General features: G+C 44.5%; 1 protein-coding gene across 3 annotated transcripts in view; it reads left to right on the forward strand.

Annotated features, from left to right (window-relative positions):
• The window catches only part of LOC138667014 (oocyte zinc finger protein XlCOF22-like), a 32,758-nt gene that overhangs the window by 2,332 nt on the left and 8,117 nt on the right, over window positions 1-22,309 (forward strand). For 2 of the 3 annotated variants that reach the window (XM_069755246.1, XM_069755247.1), the window contains exons 2-6: window positions 4,468-4,625; window positions 4,755-4,934; window positions 5,008-5,131; window positions 5,215-5,312; window positions 14,401-14,491. In XM_069755246.1, coding sequence (XP_069611347.1) covers window positions 4,554-4,625; window positions 4,755-4,934; window positions 5,008-5,131; window positions 5,215-5,312; window positions 14,401-14,491 — 565 coding nt within the window. In that variant the 5' untranslated portion in view covers window positions 4,468-4,553. Of the gene's footprint in view, window positions 1-3,916; window positions 4,626-4,754; window positions 4,935-5,007; window positions 5,132-5,214; window positions 5,313-14,400; window positions 14,492-22,309 lie in introns of those variants that run through there. The other variant, XM_069755245.1, reaches the window with a different exon arrangement.

A 22,309-nucleotide genomic window follows, 5' to 3' on the forward strand; every position in this document is an offset into this window, starting at 1 on the left:
GCATGCCGAGCTGACTTTTTAATGATACCATTTCGGTACAGACACGTTCTTTTGATCACCCGTTATTGCATTTTAATTCAATGTGGCGGCAACCAAAAAAACGTAATTCTGTCTTTTTTTTTTTTAATTCTCACTATGCCGTTTAGCGATCAGGTTAATTCTTTTTTTTTTTTTTTTTATTGATCGGGCGATACCAAATATGTGTAGGTTTGATTTTTTTTTTTTTTTTTTCTTCATATATTTAAAACCTTTTTTTTTTACTTTTGCCATGCCATGGGAGGCTAGCATAGCCTGATCGGCTCTACTACGTAGGGGCGATGCTCAGATCGCCCCTATGTAGTAGAATTACAGCATTGCTATGAACGCCGACCACAGGGTGGTGCTCACAGTAATCTGGCATGAACAATCATAGAGGTCTCAAGGGAGACCTCTGGTTGTTAAGCCAACGCACCGATGACCCACGATCACGTGACGGGGGCCACCGGTGCGCGCATTTCTGGCTGGATGGCCGGAAGCGCTTGTTAAATGCCGCTGTCAGAGTTTGACAGCAACATTTAACTAGTTAATAGGCACTGGCGGATCGCTATTCCATCCGCAACTATTACGGGCACATGTCAGCTGTTCAAAACAGCTGAAATGCCCCGGCTTTGATGCGGGCTCACCGCCGGAGCCCGTATCAAAGCGCGGGTTCTGCCATCGGACGTACTATTCCGTCCCATGGCAAAAAGGGGTTAAAATGGTCTTGATTTTTTTCTCACTCATACATAATCGATCTGACTTTAGATTGGTAGTGTCCAAACTCTTTAAAGATTAAAGATCTTCTACAACCTGATGATCCTCAACAACTATTCTTCTGAGAAATTTCCTATATTCGTGTCCCAAGATACTACACTTCCGCAAACACGTATTGTGAAGATAAGACTTGATAGATCCCTGTTCATCAAACAAAAAGGTCCCTCGCTCACACGATTGTCATCTCATTGATTGAAAGCACTAGACTCTAATTTCACCTTTAAAATATTTGCTAATCCTAAGGCCACGTTCACACATTGAGTATTTGGTGTGTTTTTTTACCTCAGAACTTGCCTCTGCGGTCTCCCATTCAGGTCCGGCTGCTGAGCTTGCTGCTCAGCACAGACGTCGGTACCAGGCTTGTGGTATATGTTTGGTTACGTGTCAACCTGTTACTGACTACCCGATGTGATTTTTTTTAAAAATAAAAACAAGGATATTTTTTATCTTAAGGATCCAGCATTACTTCCGTTTTTTTTCTTTTTGGATTTACTCTACCACTCTGTCAGCACGTTTGTGTGTGTCTTTGTCTGTGTTTCTTGGCTCAGAGACTGTACACGTTGGCAGGCATGTTGCACACATATTTGGTTTTGTTCCCTTGAATCAACGCCTGAGTCTCTAGTCTGCTACATGCTTAGGGTGCCGGTCAGGCGCAGGTTCTGTAGTGTCAGGACTGGGGTAACTAGCCACTTGGCTTAGTATGTGTTCTGTTCTTGTGTGCGGTTAGCACAGTTCAGTCACAAACCAAGCTCAACCCTTATGCTATACTTCTCGGTGAAAGCAACAAGGTATTGTACCTAGCTTCAAAGGGCTTTCTCTCTTGGCGCAGCATCTTATTCATTCGTGTGTGCAGTTAGCACAGTTTAGTTGCAGAGCTAGCCTAATCCATGTGCTATTATCTCTGTGATGCTAACAGGGTATAGCACTTCACATACTCGTACCGTACCTCTCGGTGAAGTAACTGAGCTTGGTACTTAGTGTTCCATTCACACTGAGCGGCGTCAACTCAGTGTGTTCATGGTAACGCTCGCTGTTGTGTTCCGTCATTATTCACATTAGCAGCAGGGTTCTTCTCTGCACGGTGGACCCTGGGTTGCGATTGCACTTTATGTTTATACTAGATGGTGGCCCGATTCTAACGCATCGGGTATTCTAGAACATGTATGTAGTTTATTTATGAAGATTTCAGAATAATGCAATGAATACACAGGATTCGGCCGCCGGGTGCGACCAATTAGCGAAGCGTGGTTCAAATCCCGCTTCAATTCGTGGCCGGACTGAGTCTGTTGCTGATTGTTCATGGCTGGCCAACCAGTGAAGCAAGGGCGAGCTCCAGGTTTTTGAGGGCCCCGGGCGAAAGAGTCTCACAGCCCACGTAGTATATAGCACAGCCCACGTAGTATATAGCACAGCCCACATAGTATATAGCACAGCCCACGTAGTATATTGCACAGCCCACGTAGTATATTGCACAGCCCGCGCAGTATATATCACAGCCCACGTATTATATAGCAATGTGGGCACCATATCCCTGTTAAAAAAGAATTAAAATAAAAAATAGTTATATATTCACCTTCCGGCGTCCCCAGGATCCATCCCAGGCCTTTAGCGATGCTCCTCGCGATGCTCCGTTCCCAGTAATGCCTTGTGGCAATAACTAGTGATGATGTAGCGGTCTCGCGAGACCGCTACATCATCTGGGGTCATTGCCGCAATGCATTCTTGGGAACGGAGCGTCGCGAGGAGCGGGAAAGGCTGCCGCGGACACTCAAGGTGAAAATATAATGCATAGGCAGCATCAATAGTAAAAAGTTGGTCACACTTACAGGGTTAATGGCAGCGTTAACTGACTGCATTACGCCGCGTTATGCCGCAGTGTAACACAGTCTGTTTAACGGACTGCTAAAACGCTATGTGGGTGCTGACTGGAGGGGAGTAGGGAGGGGCCAATTCGCGGCCGGACTGTGCCTGTCGCTGATTGGTCGCGGCCCGCTGGGATTTCCGTTACAGACACATGAACAGACGGAAGTGGACTTTAGACAATTATATATATAGATTTTATTTAGTGCAATCCGCCAACCCTAACTAAGTATAATAGGAACACGTCATCACTTCTGTATTTTTCACCCACTCCTGATTTTGGCTTACAAATACTGATGTCAAATCCTGAAACTTGTGAATGCGGCCTAACAGTTCACACACTTTTTCATCTTGCAGACATGTGAAATTGGATTATTTTCTTAACTTTATCACATATTATTTTCTTTATCTACTTTTAGGACTGAAAAACTGATGAAGATTTAAGTAAAAATTTTACAAAAATATTGAACATTTTGAAGAGTTCACAAACTTTCAGGCTATGTGCCCATGATCAGCGTTTTCGCTGTATCCAAAAAACTGCATTCTAATCACGCATGTAAATCTGCATGTGTTCATTAAACCATGCAGATTTATTGCATGTAATGAATGGCTGTGGGTTAGGCCTCTTTCACAGTTCCGTCCTCTGGCGGCCATCACAATCCGTCGGCGCTATGTATGGACGGATGTGTCAAAAATAGTGTAAACGGATGTAACGGATACAGTTTTTCGACGGATCCGCTAGACGGTTCCTTCGAAAAACTGGATCCGTTACATCCGTCTTATCCGTTGTTTCATCCATTTTTTTTTTTTTTATGGATCCGTTTTCTGTACCTCCAAATGGGAGGCTCCCAAATGTGATTGGCTACTGGAAAATAATGGAAACCTATATATTGAGTGTTTTAACACCCCATCTTTGAGAGGGTTTAGAGCCAGTGGCAGAAATGGAAGGGGTTCAAGCAAATATTATGACTGTCTTCATCCTGCTTGGGGAAACACGATTAGCACATGACTTAGGCTAAGTTCACATTAGCATTCAGGGGCTTTGCGGAGGGCTGCGTACGTCATCCACTAAGCCCCGCCAACTTCTGCATACTTCTACATGCGTACCTATCTTTAACATTGGGTACGCAGGACATGCAGATGGATGCGTTGTTTTGACGTGCCCGCCGACCGCACAGGAACGCAACAAGTTGCCTTTTGTGCAGACAGCAGGCGCGTCAAAACGACACATCCGCATGTCCTGCGTACCCAATTTTAAAGATGGGTACACAGGACGCATGCGGAAGTAGGCGTGGCTTAGCAGAGAACGTACACAGCCCGAACACTAATGTGAACCCAGCCTTACACCTCTGACACCTCACACACCACTTTACTGTGTAAATTCAGCCTGTAGTCTAGTGGGAGTACATGGCTGCTACTTCAAATGAGCGACATCCTGTGACTGTAACATTTTTCAGGCAAGATTCATATCATATGTGTAATATATCATATACCATAGTTGAAGGGGATAGATGTGAGGTGCATAGGTAATGAAGGACCCTCCCATAGGTGGACCCAGGAAGGAGGAAAATAATGTTCCACCTCATCCCCAAGGGTGGGCTGTATATACTGAATGGATTATTTCCCTTACATTTACACAAGTTGGGGCCCCAGGCCAAATAGACTTATGCACATTCTAATCCATGTACCTGGGAGCAGGGAAGGACTTTCTTACACAGGACTGCTAAGTATATAGAACGTTCCTGTGTTTTTCACTTTTTCATTTTACAACTGTTTTTCCACCCTTCATGTATGTCTGTTACTTAAACTTTACAGCTTTCCCTTGTTGCTTCCCTATAATATCGAATCATCTCAATGGAAACCTTCTATATAAGAGAATTATCCTGATTCACCCATGAAGGATGGATAGGGACAAGATGGTGGAGAGGATATTACACCTCACCCTAGAGATTCTCTTCCAGCTTACTGGAGAGGTGAGAGATTCTGATGACGTCACATTACATCATTCTTATCTATGGGAATAACACATGGACAGAACTTGAGAGGTGAGGACTCTGGAAATGTCTGTAGTGAGATTTATTAATGTGTCTCTCCATAACCAGGATTACACAGTAGTGAAGAAGACCTCTAGTGAGCGCTGTCAGGCCCCTGTGTCTGAGGGATGGGATAGACCCCTGAGCCCAATCACGGGATCTCTGCCTCACCCGCTGATACATGAGGACATCAATGACCAGAAGATCCTAGAACTCACCTACAAGATGATTGAGATGCTGACTGGAGAGGTGACACTACTGGGACATTTTGCAGTAATGGTATGAAGGGATGGGGGGATGACGGTATCATTGTATGTATCAGGTTCCTATAAGGTGTCAGGACGTCGCCGTCTATTTCTCCATGGAGGAGTGGGAGTATTTAGAAAGAAACAAATATCTGTACAAGGACGTCATGATGGAGGTTCCCCAGCCCCTCACATCACCAGGTAATAGACAGAACTAAATACCTACAGACTTTAATTATTTGTATGTAAACAATAAATTCAGTCACTGTATGTGTTTCCTACAGATCCGCTCAGTGAGAGGACAACACCAGAGAGATGTCCCCATCCTCTTCTTCCACAGGATTGTAAACAAGAAAATCCCAATGTTCCTTGGGATCATCAGGTAGATGGAGAGAAGGTGTCATGAAATCTTCTATATAATGTTTAGAAGGCTGTGATGATCTTGTGATTAGTCTTTTATCTAACAGTACTATATATTGAATAGCCAATTTATTAGAAACACCGGCCCTTTCTTAACTAAAACATATTAGACACATGGCCTCGATGTGCAGTATGAAATGAAATGATCAGTCTTCGAAATGTGAAGCTTAAGCAATCTGAAATACTTTGCATAAGGTCATCATTGCTAGATTATGGGGTTTTTATGTGCAATGATGTCAAGAGTCTACTGAGAATAGTGTGATAAAAGAAAAACATTAGTAATATTCGATCTTGTGGATATAACGAACTCGTCCATGAAGATATCAAGAATTGTTCTGAGAACAGGTGGTGCACAGTCATAAAATTTTAGGTGAATGTGTCCGGATGCACTCATAATTCCTTAGCACAACTGGGCTATTTCTGCAGATGACAAGGTCCAGAGCCATTGCTTTCCATCAAAACAGAAAGAAAAAAACTTCATTGGGCAAAAGAAAGCAACAATCATTTCACAGGGCATCATCTTCTCGGATGACATTCCTGTTGTATCATGCTGATGGGAGTTTCAGAAATTCATGCAAGCAGCATGAATCCATGTTCCTTTCTTGTAAGGTGTCAACATTTCTGGCGGATGGAACAATGGAGAACATTGTGTGAGCACATCCTTGGTCCTCAGATATTTGTGGATAGATGTCTGGACACTAGGGCTTATCTAATTATTGTGCCCGACCAAGTTCATCTCTTCATGTTAGCTGTTGACTCTACAGTAAAATACAAAGACTTAGGTCACAAGGGTCATGTAATCATGGATTGCTTTCAGTATATAGATCGCACAGTCCTTTTTGTTTTTCTGCGACCCTAAACACCAGTGAAATTTGTTCCTCAGTGTGTGTGTTAAGTTCTGCAGATGTTTTCCAGTATGGCTAGGCTATATACAGTGTGTCCATAAAGTCATGGTGCACTTTTGACCAGTCACTGGAAAGCAACAAAAAACTATAGAAATGTGAAATCTGCTCCAAATTAAAGAAAAACTCTCCCAGTTTGATACCTATTCAGTGCAGTTCGATGTGAGCTCCATTTGTTGCCCAACACACATCCAAACAATAGTGAAGTACTTGCCACACACGGGTAAGGATGTCTTGTGTAACAGAGTGAATAACGTCTGTGATTCTCTGTTTTATGGAAGGTCGCCTCATCGCTAAACACAATCTTCTACAAAAATCTTGCATCTTTGTCGTTCTCATGAAGCCTATCTGTAGCAAGTGAGTCACCCACCAGGGCTGTGGGGTACCCGGTACCGGGTCCGGTGTTCACAGGGGGATATCACGGTGGCGACCCGGTCTGTGTCCCTGGGCGCCCATGTAAAAGGGGTATTGAATAAAGTTTATGTTCATGATGCCACCTGTGGTATTCGGTCAGTGGGGACCGATGCTGCTTTAAGGGGTCCTCTGGGGTGATGTTATGGCAGCTAGATGGTATAACTTCCCACAGGTGAAGTATAACCCCAGGGGTCCCGGTGTGTAGATGGAAGATGATAGTGAATGGTGCAGTAAAGAATGAGGACACAGGTTTGCAGTCTCTTTACCTGGTTTACTGAAGACTTCAGGCAGCCACAGTCCAGGGCACCAGATCACAGGTACAAACAGGGGCCGGCCGGCTTGGAAGCAAATCCAGAGTTCCCCTTTACCAGGTGGAGTTAAAAGCCTTCCTCTAGCGCGGTGGTGTTGTAGTCCCTTACTGCCTATGGCTTAAGATAAGGTCCTCATAGTTCTTCTCTCTGTCCCCCATATAGGATAGGACAATACCTGTATGACAGGTAACTCGAGCCTTTTTACAGGGACTCTATCATGCCCCGGGCTCTATGTGTTACTGTGTCTTCAGGTGTGTGTTGCGGACAGGTAACTTGCAGTTCAGCTGTCCTGCCGGTCTCTGCTGTAAGTCGTAGAGTCCCTTACAACCTCGGTATTCCGGCTACCGGTTATTTGCGATTTAGAGGGAGGCAGCTCCTTCGTAGCTGGTCCACCCTGATATCACTCCTGTGCTTCGCTCTCCTTCACGCTCGCTACAATCTGTTCTGCTTTCAGTATTATCTCTGTCCAGGAGCTGCAGCACCTTCTGGTGGCTGCACGGCTCCTCATAAAAGATATCCTTCATCGCCTCCAAACGTAACATCACTCTCCCCATGAGGAAAGCAATGCCACTGTGACGACCAGGACCCTGGGGTGCCACAAGCGCGCATTGTTTGGGTCTATCTGCCAGTTTGATAGCGTGCAACAGCCGCAATTTGTACCCCGTAAAACAGAGATGTTTCTTTAACACCTTATGAACTGTAGTCTTGCTTAGGTGTAATTGTCGAGCACACGCACGCACAGATTTTTTAGGGCTCCTTAGGTAGCTATCCCGTAAAGCCTCTACAGACTCGTCACTGACTGATGGCCTACCAGAACGGGGTTTCTCCACCAAACTGCTAGTTTCCTTCAACTGCTTATCCCACTGAGTAATGTTATTCCTATGTGGTGGCACTTCGTTATAAAAGCGCCGATATTTACGTAGCACTTTGGTCACGGATTCGAATTTAGCGAGCCACAGAACACACTGAACTTTCCTCTGTACCATCCACATCTCGACTGGCATGGAAAACCACACAGCTGGCATAAGCTTGTGGTTGCATGATGTCACAGACCTGGCAGTGTATTAATCAGAGTTCAGTTTATCAGGGGTTAATCTGACTGGGGGCTCAGCAACAGCTTAAATGAGTTTGTGTTGTTTGATTGGTTCTTGTTATTTCTTCTCATGAACAGATCTCATATGATTGTGCCAGAGAAATGGCGCCAAAATGTAAACTATAAACAGATCCTGTGACTGGAAAAAGTGCACCATGACTTTACGGACACACTGTACAATCAGGTGACTCATATACTCCAGATGTAATCTATAGACTAGAAAGGATTCTGTTAAAGGGAATCTGTCAGTAGGTTTTTGCTATTTCATCAGAGAGCAGCCTTTTGTATGGAAAGAGAAGCTGAATCTAAGGAGGTATCTCCTAGATTACTGGGTGCAGCCATTCTGACACAATTAGTTCTTTTAGATTTAGCAATAAAGCAGATCTGAAAAGCTGCCCCACCCACACCAGGCTCTATATATACCATGTCCATAGACAGTGAGGTGCCTACAGGGCCGACTCCATGTTTTCGTGGGTCCCGGGTGAAAGAGTCTCAGTGGGCCCCTTTAACACATACCACAATTCATGGTGCAGATACGGCAGGGAAATATAGGTGTAGTACAATGCCAAAGATTTCACTTCTTACATTACATGAGTGATATCTATTGTAAATTCTACAATAGTTTAGAAACCGAACAGTATAGTCCTCCAAACAGTATTATGGGCACCACATAGCGCTCCATACAGAATGAGGCCTATATATTGCTCCATACAGTATTATCGGCACCACATAGTACTTTGTACAGAATAATAAGCAGCATATATAGCTCCATGCAGTATTACGGTCACCACATATGCTCCATACATAATAATAAAAGCCATATATTTCTCCATACAGTATTATAGGCACCATATAGTGCTCCATACAGTATAATGAGCCCCATATATTACTCTATACAGAATAATGGACTCCATATAATGCTCCATACAGAATAATGAGCCACACATAATGCCCCATACAATATAATGAGCCCGAGTAATGCTCCATACAGTATAATGAGCCACATATATTGCTCTATACAGTATTATGGGCCTCATATAATGCTCCATACAAAATGAGCCCCATATATTGCTCCATACAGTATATAATAAGCTCCATATATTGCACCATACTGTATAATGGGCCCCATATATTGCTCCATACATAATGGGTCCCATATAATGTTCCAAAAGGTATATGATGGACTCCATATATGCTCCAGTATATGATGGGCCCCATATATTGCTCTATATAGAATGGGCCCCATATATGAGGCTCCAGTGTATGATGGGCCCATATATGATGCTCCAGGTTGTAATGGACCCCATAGATGATAATCCAGTGTATAATGGGCCCCATATATGATGACTCAGTGTATAATAGGCCCCATATATGATGCTCCAGTGTATAATGGGCCCCATATATGATGCTCCAGTGTATAATGGGTCCCATATATGATGCTCCAGTGTATAATGGGTCCCATATATGATGCCCCAGGGTATAATGGGCCCCATATATGATGCTCCAGTGTATAATTGGCCCAATATAAGATGTGCCAGCTAACCCTCTGTTGGGGTAGGTACACACGGTCAGTAAATGCTGCAGGTTGGATGCTGCATACTTGTACAGTGTCCAATCCTCAGTAGCCAGATGTTACAGCATAATGGATGGGATTCAAGAAATCCCATGCCCACTATGCATGCACCGACGCCCGCAGATGACCTGCGGAGCCTGACATGCAGCACATCTTTCCAGACCACAGCATGTCTATTTATCTTGTCTATTTAGATCACAGCATGTCTATTTCACCCGTACAATGTATTTGTCGCTGTGAATCCACAAGGTTCAGTGAATACATGCAGACTCGCCTGCGTTCAATAGCTGGCAGCTCTTTGGATTCAGCGGATACGTACTGCATCCAAAGCACACACTGCACATACTCTAACTCTCCCCTGCCCAGCTGCAGGGCTGACCCTCTATAACTCTTCCCGGCCCAGCTGCATTGTTGACCTTCTATAACTCTTCCCAGCCCAGCTGCATTGTTGACCCTCTATAAAGGTACCTTCACACTGAACAACATTACAACGATAGCGATCCGTGACGTTGCAGCGTCCTGGATAGCGATATCGTTGTGTTTGACAGGCAGCAGCGATCAGGATCCCGCTGTGACATCGCTGGTCGGAGCTGAAAGTCTGGAAATTTATTTCGTCGCTGGATCACCCACTGACATTGCTGGATCGGCGTGTGTGACGCCGATCCAGCGATGTGTTCACTGGTAACCAGGGTAAACATCGGGTTACTAAGCGCAGGGCCGCACTTAGTAACCCGATGTTTACCCTGGTTACCATTGTAAATGTAAAAAAAAAAACACTACATACTCACATTCCGGTGTCTGTCGCGTCCCTCGCCTTCAGCTTCCCGCACTGACTGTGAATGCCGGCCGTAAAGCACAGCGGTGACGTCACCGCTGTGCTCTGCTTTACGGCCGGCCGGCGCTCACAGTCAGTGCGGGAAGCTGACGGCGAGGGACGCGACAGACACCGGAATGTAAGTATGTAGTGTTTTTTTTGTTTTTTTTTACATTTACAATGGTAACCAGGGTAAACATCGGGTTACTAAGCGCGGCCCTGCGCTTAGTAACCCGATGTTTACCCTGGTTACCCGGGGACTTCGGCATCGTTGGTTGCTGGAGAGCTGTCTGTGTGACAGCTCTCCAGCGACCACACAAGGACTTTCCAACGATCACGGCCAGGTCGTATCACTGGTCGTGATCGTTGGAAAGTTGCTGAGTGTGACGGTACCTTAACTCTTCCCGGCCCAGCTGCATTGTTGACCCTCTGTAACTCTCCCCTGCCCAGCTACAGAGCTGACCTTCTGTAACCCCTCCCCTGCCTAACTGCAGGGCTGACCCTCAGTCACCCCGGCACAGCTACAGGGCTGACCCACTGTAACTCTCCCCTGCCCAGCTGCAGAACTTACCCAGGGCCACCCTCAGGGCATTCCTACCCTTACTGCTCTTCGGGGCCCAGTGAGCAGCAGTACAGAGGGGGTAGCAGACACAGTCTGGGCCCCCCCTATTGCTCTTCTGCTCATCGGGCCCCATCATGCAATAAAATGTGCACAACGCACACCTCGGCGCTGTTAGCTTCCCGGAGCTCCATGGCCATCTATCCTGAACGGCTGCAGATCTAGCTCCCTCCGCCTTATCTGAACTTTGGTCAGGTGACGGCGCAAATGCGATTACGTCATCGGATAAGTGCCAGCATGTATGAGGACACCAGAAGCAGAGCTGCGCCTGCAGGGGGATTGTCAGTAAAAAAAATTTTTTCTTTATAAAATGAATTAAATGGGTGAGGGGGAGGTGGAGGGGTACTGCAAATGATGAAATGAGGGGGTGGGTGACTGCAAATGAAGTGAGTGGTGGCAGGGGACTGCAAATGAAGTGAATGGACGGTGGGAGACTGCAAATGATGGAGGTGAGGGGGATGCAAATGATGGGTGGGCAACTGCAAATGATGAAGTGAGTGGTGGGAGGGGAACTGCTAAGGCTGCTTTCACATCAGTTTTTTGCCATCAGTCGCAATCCGTCAAATTTTGAAAAAACGGATCTGTCGCAGATTGTGAAAAACTGATGCAATGGATCCGTTTTTTAGCCGGATCCGACCAGCTAATTCAGCTAATTGGATCCTAAAAAAATCGGAGCATGCTCAGTTTATAAAAACGGAATCCGGCACCATAGGCTTCCATTCTAGCAAACAACGGACGGCGCCAGATCCGTCGCTGTCCGTTTGTTCAACAGACACAAAAACATTCCTTTGTGCGTTGTCTCCGGCCGCCGGACCGACAATTTTTGACTGATCCGATGAACGACGGATGAAACGTGAGGCCATCCGTCACTAATACAAGTCTATAAGAAAAAAACTGATCCGGCGGCATCAGTCGCTGGATCCGTTTTGTTCAAAATTCAAAGGATTGCGACTTATGGCAAAAAACTGATGTGTGAAAGCAGCCTATGGTTTAGTGAGTTGGGAAAGTGGACTGCAAATGATGAAGTGAGTGGGGGAGGGGGGCTGCAAATGATGAAGTGAGTGGGGGAGGGGTGGCTACAAATGATTAAGTGAGTAGGGGAGGGGGGGCTTCAAGCCATGAAGCGAATGGGGGAGTGGGACTGCAAATGATGAAGTGAGGGGGATGGTTGACTGCAAATGATGAAGTGAGTGGGGGAGGGGAACTGGAAATGATGAAGTGAGGGGGAAAGGGGGCTACAAATGATGAAGTGAGGGGGATGGTTGACTGCAAATGATGTGAGTGGAGGGAGGGGGGCTGCAAAAGATGAAGTGAGTGGGGGGAGAGGGACTACAAATGATGAAGAGAGGGGGACTGCAAATATAGTGAGTGGGTGAGGGGGACTGCACATTATAAAGTGTGGGCGGGGACTGCAAATGATGAAGTGAGTTGGGGGCAGCGGAATGCAAATGATTAAGTGAGGGAGACTGCAAATATAGTGAGTGGGTTAGGGGGACTGCAAATTATGAAGTGAGTGGGGGAGGGGGCTTCAAATGATGGAGTGAGTGGGGGGAAGGGGACTGCAAATGATGAAGGGAAGGGGGACTGTAAAAAATTAAGGGAAGGAGGACTGCAAATGATAAAGTGAGTGGAGGAGGGGGTACCTCAAATGATGAAGTGAGGGGGGGAGATGGAGTGATTATCACCACAATGGATGGGCCGATGGAGCATGATAAGTACACAAGCATCGACCATAATGAATAAGGGACATGGATATCAGTGTCTCTTGTTTCAGAAGGTATCTAGACAAAGGAAAACTATTTCTTTTGACACCTCCGTAGAAATATAAGCTTGACCGAGCAAATGATGAATTGAGGGTGGGGGACTGAAAATGAGGAATCGAGGGTGGGTGATTGGGGGACAGCAAGTGAATTGAAGGTGGGGAGAGCAAATGATGAATTTTTGGTGGGGGACAGCAATTGAATTGAAGGTGTGGGGTGGGAAAAGCAAATGGTGAATTGAAGGTGTGTGTAGGGAGAGCAAATGATGATGAATTTTGAGGGTCGGGGGAGTAAATGATAATGTATTGAGACTGGGGGGTGGGGACAGTAAATGCTAAATTGAGGGTGGGGACAACAAATGATGAATTGGGGATGGGGCAGCAAATGATAAATTGAGGGCGGAGGAGAGTAAATGATGTATTGAATGTGGGGGGAGCAGTTGATAATAGAGGGTGAGGTGGGAGAGGGAGAAGATATAATGAATTGGGACGGAAGGGACATGTAAATATAATGAATGGGGGAGGGAGAGGTACAGAGTGGAGTGTATTAAGGATGCAGTGACTGATTTTGAATTTGGGGAAAAGTACAGATGCATAATTTATATATTAGGTGGGGAAAGTGGCTATTTAAAGTTGGTAGGGGCACAGTGGTGGATTGCAGTTTATATTTGGAATAGTGGGTTGCATAAAAACTAATTATATATTAATGGTGGGTGTAGAAGAAATTGAAAAAGTGAGTTGTTTTATGCTTAGACGAGTCCTGGCTGGAAGAAGTAATGGAGGTCTGTGCTGGATGAAAAAGAAAAGCAAAGCTGAAGGACTTCAGTTAGAGATGTCACTAGTGAGTCAGTGTGTTACCTGTACACTGACACTATACACTATATACTATGTGCAGATCTTCTGGGTATGTCACCAATGATCGGTGTATTACCTGTTCACTGACACTAAATGCAGAGCTCCTGAGTATAATGTCACTAGTGAGTCACTGTATTATCTGTTTACTGACAGCATTTACAGAGCTTCTGTGTATAATGGCACTTAGTATTGTTTTTTTTATTATTAATGAATAGTATTGTAGCATTTGGGTGCTATGTAATGGAAATATGTGGCATGGTCATGGTGTGGGCAGTATTTGTCCCTTGTATGTGGCATTATTCCGTCACTATGTGGTTGTAATATGTAGTCTGGTCACTGTGTGACGTATAGTTCTCTTGTATGTGGTATTAATGGTCATTTTAAAAATTTATATGACTCATTCCCTTAAATACAAATATACCTAAAGAGTATTGAGCGTTTTAAGATATATGTATGAGATATGGGGTTCAATGGGAACTGTTAATGTGTCATTAGTGAGGACGTGGTGCAGAAGTGGCGTTTTTCCAAGAGTGGGAGGTGGGACTGTGGAAGGTTCCAAGGTTGGATATGGAGCCTGGGTGCCAAGGGAGCCCGAATATCTTGCCAGTATAGGGCCCTGAAATTCCTAGTGGCAGCTCTGAGCTCACCCTCTGCAACTCTCCCATAACTTTCACATAAAGTGTCTGTGACTTTTACAATATTTCTTTCAGGGTAAAGATCTGCCCCATATTAATACTACAGAGACATATGTGAGGGGTGATGAGCGGTGTAAAGAGGAGATTCCTACAGATAACCGCACAGGTGAGTATTATTGTTTAAAAATAAAAAAAACACATTTTGCCACTATTTTTGCCTCTAAATATACTTAGTGTTGGGTGTGACGCTAGCCACTACTCACGAACTGCTAAGGCAGAATAGTGAAGAGTTCCGGGATCAGTGCCAAAAAGGCTTATAATAGACTGAGGTAAAAGACAAAAGCGTATTTGGGTAACAGTCCGAGGCCAGAGTATTATGAAGGTAGTGGATCAAAATAAAGGGGTAAGTCAAATGGATGAAGAAAAACCAAAAAGAACCTTGTATCCTAGTAAATCTTCATAAAGATAAAACTTTGTATTTTATTGTTCACTTAAAAACCTTATAACAAACAATCAACATGCAGACAACCGTGCTAGACTAAATCTATCCCTCACACTGTTGATACTGATTAAACCTGCCTAGCAGCGGAGGTCGGCACTTTGCAATAATCACAAGATAGGCGCCCCTGCTCCACGGCGGCTGTCCTTAAAACTCCTGTCTATCCACTACGAACAGCGTGAATCAGATAAACCACCATTCAAGCATGACAGGAAAATGAAATGGACAGTAACTACCGATTTTGAAAAGTACTAGACGGCCTTCATTAAATAGTGTGAGAGAGAGTGAATAACATGATAATACAAAGTGCAAAAGTGCATAATAGTCACATAGTACCTCACTACAACTGTTCTCTGCTGATATTTCCAGCCTACCTAGCCGCGGGGGTTGGCACCCTACTGTTCAGCGGAAACGGCACCCCCACTCCTCGATGGCTTTTCCTAGGAAAAAGCCTAAAGATAAACTGATACATTCGAAGGGTATAACAAATTAGGCCCAAGCAAATGGCCATAATGGATAATTTAGGGCAGGCTGGGTACAATTATGGCAAACAACTATACAGTACAGATATAAGGCTGTAGTCTCATTTTGCATCAAAAAAGATAACCGGTGTATAAAAAGGGGTACTCATCATTTCTGAGGTTTAAGAAAAGCGCCTCAACGCGTATCACCGATCAGGATCATTAGGAGGCCCTGATGTGCAGGGTAAGCCTCTTTATGAAGATTTACTAGGATACAAGGTTCTTTTTGGTTTTTCTTGTTTTTTTTTTATCCTTGGTTACCCATTTTTCTTGTTTTTTTTTGTAAGTCAAATGGATGGTCAAAAATGTAAATCCAAGATCATCAATGGAGATTAGAATACAACTTTGAGCAAGCACCACTTGAATAAAGCTACAATTGGCAAAGGATTGACAATTGTCAGAGTGCTAAATAACCCTGTAATAACCCTGATCAAATGACACTTGGAGGAGATCCCACAGACCCAGCCAGAAAAGACAGATGAGCTGTCAAACACAATACTCACACCTCTGCATCAGATAGGGCAGTAGAGCTGTCACTTAAAATCCTTACGGTTCAGTCAGCCTTCAATCCCATAGGGCGACAGAGCTGTCATTCACGGTAAAAAATTATTCAGATGTAAAGTAGACATGTAGTAAATATTATTTATCAACAATTTTGTGTGACATAAATCTCTGGTTTAACCCCTCTGTGACCTTAGACGTACTATCCCGTCGAGGTGCCCTGGGCTTATCTGACCCTGGACGGGATAGTACGTCATAGCCGATCGGCCGCGCTCACGGGGGGAGCGCGGCCGATCGCGGCCGGGTGTCAGCTGCTTATCGCAGCTGACATCCGGCACTATGTGCCAGGAGCGGTCACGGACCGCCCCCGGCACATTAACCCCTGGCACACCGCGATCAAAGATGATCGCGATGTGCCGGCGGTGCAGGGAAGCACCGCACAGGGAGGGGGCTCCCTGCGGGCTTCCCTGAGCCCCCCGCAGCAACGCGATGTGATCGCGTTGCTGCGAGGGTCTCCTCACCTCCCTCCCTGCTCGAGCCCCGGATCCAAGATGGCCGCGGATCCGGGTCCTGCAGGGAGGGAGGTGGCTTCACAGAGCCTGCTCAGAGCAGGCACTGTGAAGCAGCCTGCACTCCTATCAGATCAGTGATCTGACAGAGTGCTGTGCAAACTGTCAGATCACTGATCTGTGATGTCCCCCCCGGGACAAAGTAAAAAAGTAAAAAAAAAATTTTCCAAATGTGTAAAAAAAAATAAAAAAAAATATTCCAAAATAATGAAAAAAAAAAAAAAATATTATTCCCATAAATACATTTCTTCATCTAAATAAAAAAAAAAAAACAATAAAAGTACACATATTTAGTATCGCCGCGTCCGTAACGGCCCGACCTATAAAACTGGCCCACTAGTTAACCCCTTCAGTAAACACCGTAAGAAAAAAAAAAAAAAAACGAGGCAAAAAACAACGCTTTATTATCATACCGCCGAACAAAAAGTGGAATAACACGCGATCAAAAGGACAGATATAAATAACCATGGTACCGCTGAAAGCGTCATATTGTCCCGCAGAAAAAGAGCCGCCATACAGCATCATCAGCAAAAAAATAAAAAAGTTATAGTCCTGAGAATAAAGCGATGCAAAAATAATTATTTTTTCTGTAAAATCGTTTTTATCGTATAAAAGCACCAAACCATAAAAAAATGATATAAATGAGGTATCGCTGTAATCGTACTGACCCGAAGAATAAAACTGATTTATCAATTTTACCAAACGCGGAACGGTATAAACGCCTCCCCCAATAGAAATTCATGAATAGCTGGCTTTTGGTCATTCTTCCTCACAAAAATCGGAATAAAAAGCGATAAAAAAATGTCACGTGCCCAAAAATGTTTTCAATAAAAACGTCAACTCGTCCCGCAAAAAACAAGACCTCACATGACTCTGTGGACCAAAATATGGAAAAATTATAGCTCTCAAAATGTGGTATTGCAAAAAATATTTTTTTGCAATAAAAAGGGTCTTTCAGTGTGTGACGGCTGCCAATCATAAAAATCCGCTAAAAAACTTGCTATAAAAGTAAATCAAACCCCCCTTCATCACCCCCTTAGTTAGGGAAAAATAAAAAAAAATGTATTTATTTCCATTTTCCCATTAGGGCTAGGGTTAGGGCTAGGGCTAGGGTTAGGGCTAGGGTTAGGGCTAGGGCTAGGGTTAGGGCTAGGGTTAGGGCTAGGGTTAGGGCTAGGGTTAGGGCTAGGGTTAGGGCTAGGGCTAGGGTTAGGGCTAGGGTTAGGGCTAGGGTTAGGGCTAGGGTTAGGGCTAGGGTTAGGGCTAGGATTAGGGTTAGGGTTAGGGTTGGGGCTACAGTTAGGGTTGGGGCTAAAGTTAGGGTTAGGGTTTAGATTACATTTACAGTTGGGAATAGGGTTGGGATTAGGGTTAGGGGTGTGTCAGGGTTAGAGGTGTGGTTAGGGTTACCGTTGGAATTAGGGTTAGGGGTGTGTTTAGATTAGGGTTTCAGTTATAATTGGGGGGTTTCCACTGTTTCGGCACATCAGGGGCTCTCCAAACACGACATGGCGTCCGATCTCAATTCCAGCCAATTCTGCGTTGAAAAAGTAAAACAGTGCTCCTTCCCTTCCGAGCTCTCCTGTGTGCCCAAACAGGGGTTTACCCCAACATATGGGGTATCAGCGTACTCAGGACAAATTGGACAACAACTTTTGTGGACCAATTTCTCCTGTTACCCTTGGGAAAATACAAAACTGGGGGCTAAAAAATAATTTTTGTGGGAAAACAAAAAGATTTTTTATTTTCACGGCTCTGCGTTATAAACTGTAGTGAAACACTTGGGGGTTCAAAGTTCTCACAACACATCTAGATAAGTTCATTGAGGGGTCTAGTTTCCAATATGGGGTCACTTGTGGGGGGTTTCTACTGTTTAGGTACATTAGGGGCTCTGCAAACGCAATGTGACGCCTGCAGACCAATCCATCTAAGTCTGCATTCCAAATGATGCTCCTTCCCTTCCGAGCCCTCCCATGCGCCCAAACGGTGGTTCCCCCCCACATATCGGGTATCAGCGTACTCAGGACAAATTGGACAACAACATTTAGGGTCCAATTTCTCCTGCTAACCTTGGAAAAATACAAAACTGGGGGCTAAAATATAATTTTTGTGGAAAAAAAAATATTTTTATTTGCATGGCTCTGCGTTATAAACTGTAGTGAAATACTTGGGGGTTCAAAGCTCTCACAACACATCAAGATGAGTTCCTTAGGGGGTCTACTTTCCAAAATGGTGTCACTTGTGGGGGGTTTCTACTGTTTAGGTACATTAGGGGCTCTGCAAACGCAATGTGACGCCTGCAGACCATTCCATCTAAGTCTGCATTCCAAATGGCGCTCCTTCCCTTCCGAACCCTCCCATGCGCCCAAACGGTGGTTCCCCCCCACATATGGGGTATCAGCGTACTCAGGACAAATTGGACAACAACTTTTGTGGTCCAATTTCTCCTGTTACCCTAGGGAAAATACAAAACTGGGGGCTAAAAAATAATTTTTGTGGGAAAAAAATTTTGTTTTATTTTTATGGCTCTGCATTATAAACTTCTGTGAAGCACTTGGTGGGTCAAAGTGCTCACCACACCTCTAGATAAGTTCCTTAGGGGGTCTACTTTCCAAAATGGTGTCACTTGTGGGGGGTTTCAATGTTTAGGCACATCAGTGGCTCTCCAAACGCAACATGGCGTCCCATCTCAATTTCTGTCAATTTTGCATTGAAAAGTCAAACTGCGCTCCTTCCCTTCCGAGCTCTCCCATGCGCCCAAACAGTGGTTTACTGCCACATATGGGGTATCAGCGTACTCAGGACAAATTGGACAACAACTTTTGAGGTCCAATTTCTTCTCTTACCCTTGGAAAAATAAAAAATTGGGGGCAAAAGTATAATTTTTGTGAAAAAATATGATTTTTTATTTTTACGGTTCTGCATTATAAACTTCTGTGAAGCACTTGGTGGGTCAAAGTGCTCACCACACATCCAGATAAGTTCCTTAGGGGGTCTACTTTCCAAAATGGTGTCACTTGTGGGGGGTTTCAATGTTTAGGCACATCAGTGGCTCTCCAAACGCAACATGGCGTCCCATCTCAATTCCTGTCAATTTTGCATTGAAAAGTCAAATAGCGCTCCTTCCCTTCCGAGCTCTCCCATGCGCCCAAACAGTGGTTTACTGCCACATATGGGGTATCAGCGTACTCAGGACAAATTGGACAACAACTTTTTGGGTCCAATTTCTCCTGTTACCCTTGGTAAAATAAAACAAATTGGAGCTGAAGTAAATTTTTTGTGTAAAAAAGTTAAATGTTCATTTTTATTTAAACATTCCAAAAATTCCTATTAAACACCTGAAGGGTTTATAAACTTCTTGAATGTGGTTTTGAGCACCTTGAGGGGTGCAGTTTTTAGAATGGTGTCATACTTGGGCATTTTCTATCATATAGACCCCTCAAAATGACTTCAAATGAGACGTGGTCCCTAAAAAAAAATGGTGTTGTAAAAATGAGAAATTGCTGGTCAACTTTTAACCCTTATAACTCCCTAACAAAAAAAAAAATTGGTTCCAAAATTATGCTGATGTAAAGGAGACATGTGGGAAATGTTACTTATTAAGTATTTTGTGTGACATATCTCTGTGATTTAATTGCATAAAAATTCAAAGTTTGAAAATTGCGAAATTTTCGCCAAATTTCCGTTTTTTTCACAAATAAACGCAGGTACTATCAAAGAAATTTTACCACTATCATGAAGTACAATATGTCACGAGAAAACAATGTCAGAATCACCAGGATCCGTTGAAGCGTTTCGGAGTTATAACCTCATAAAGGGACAGTGGTCAGAATTGTAAAAATTGGCCTGGTCATTAACGTGCAAACCACCCTTGGGGGTAAAGGGGTTAAGCCCTTTCTGACATTGGGCATAACACTACGCTGATGTCGGACTCCCTCCCTTTGATGTGGGCTCTGGCGCCAAGCCCACATCTTTTTCGGCACATCAGCTGTTTTGAAGAGCTGACATGTGTCTCTAACAGCCACAGTTGGAATCGCGATCCACCCGCAGCTGTTAACTAGTTAACATGCGCTTCTCGCAAGCACGCCGCAAATTCCGCCCGCAAATTCGGCATTTTGATAGGTTTTTGTGCACTTTATCTATTTTCAGGGTGCAGTTGGGTCCATATGGCTCTGTAACTGTGGCCTGTGTTCACACAGGATGCATTTGGGAGGCACTGGGCAGCCCGCCTGATCTAACAGTATAAGCGTTGGTAATAGGCTGTAAGCCAGATGCTCTGCATCACCCGTGTGTGAATAATGCCACATACAGATTGGAATTTTTCTGTGCTTTTGCACCTGTGTTGCTGCCATAATTAGTTGGGTCCACTGCACCCAGATAGTGCATTTGCTCTGGGGCCTGGGCAGGTAAGCATTACCTTTTTCCAGTGATTTTTGTTTGTACATGTCCCCGCTTAATTGTAAAGTGCTACAGAATTTGATGGTGCTATATAAATAAAATTATTATATGTTCGCCTGTTCACCCTGTCAGTAATCCTCCTCCTCCTGTCCTGGTCAGCGGCAGTCTTGAGTTTGAGCTACAAAAGATCCTTGACTCTCGGTTTGTGAGAAGATTTCTTTAATATCTCGTTCAATGGAAGGGTTATGGACCAGAGGAGAAATCGTGGGTGTCAGCTACAAACATTAATGTGGACAACCGATCATTCCAGATCAGACTGGACCCAAGGGTTCAAAGGCTCCTCGTAAGAGAGGAGGAGGTACTGTGACATCTGTATCAGAGCCTGCCCTTTTTACCTTTGCTTCTGTGGCCAGGCAGTGCCACGCTCTGGTTGCAGATGACCCATGTCAACATTTCAACCATGGAGGAAAGCACATTGGAAGAGCACAGACTGGTCATGTACACTTTTAGTTCCATCCACACTGGGATATATAGACTGGGTTACCAACCGTCAATAAATTTACAGGGAGTCCGTGAAAAGCAGATGCGGCAGAAAAGAAGCACCATCCGTGATTTTTTTTTTTTTTCATTCGGCAAAGCTTACCATTGAGCATGGGCAAATAACGCTTGTTTGTAGAGGTTAGAGTCTGACTGACTAAGTCTGTGGACAGGAGTCTTTTATAAAAGTGACTATGTAAGACAGCTGGCTTTAATGCAGGTAACGAGTTGATTAGCAGTGTCTAACTGGTCTGTTGGAACCAGAACTCTTAATGGTTGGTAGGAGATCAAATACTTATCTAATATATAAAGCTGAATGTGTGTGTGTATGTATGTCCGGGATTGGCATCTGCACCGTCGCAGCTACAGCCACAAAATTTTGCACAGTCACACGTCTGGACCCCGAGAGCGTCATAGGCTATGTTGTGAGGTGAAATTTTAACCCCGCGCGTTCCAATTCACCAAACAATTTTGCCCCTATCGACATAATGGGGAAAAAAGTGAAAGGAAAAGTGTTGGAGGCGTCGAAGCTACAGCCACAAAATTTTGCACAGTCACACGTCTGGACCCCGAGAGCGTCATAGGCTATGTTGTGAGGTGAAATTTTAACCCCACGCGTTCCAATTCACCAAACAATTTTGCCCCTATCTACATAATGGGGGAAAAAAGTGAAAGGAAAAGTGTTGGAGGCATCGAAACTACAGCCACCAAATCTTGCACAGTCACACGTCTGGACCCTGAGAGCGTCATAGGCTATGTTGTGAGGTGAAATTTTAACCCCGTGCTTTCCAATTCACCAAACAATTTTGCCCCTATCTACATAATGGGAAAAAATGAAAGGAAAAGTGTTGGAGGCAAATTGACAGCTGCCAGATGTGAACAAGGGGGACGTAAAGAGTGAGAGCGATGGCGCCAAAGAGTATATACCGTACAGTTGCTAAGGTGGGGCCCCGACGTGG

Source organism: Ranitomeya imitator, chromosome 2 (genome assembly GCF_032444005.1).
Source record: "Ranitomeya imitator isolate aRanImi1 chromosome 2, aRanImi1.pri, whole genome shotgun sequence".
NCBI lineage: Eukaryota > Metazoa > Chordata > Amphibia > Anura > Dendrobatidae > Ranitomeya > Ranitomeya imitator.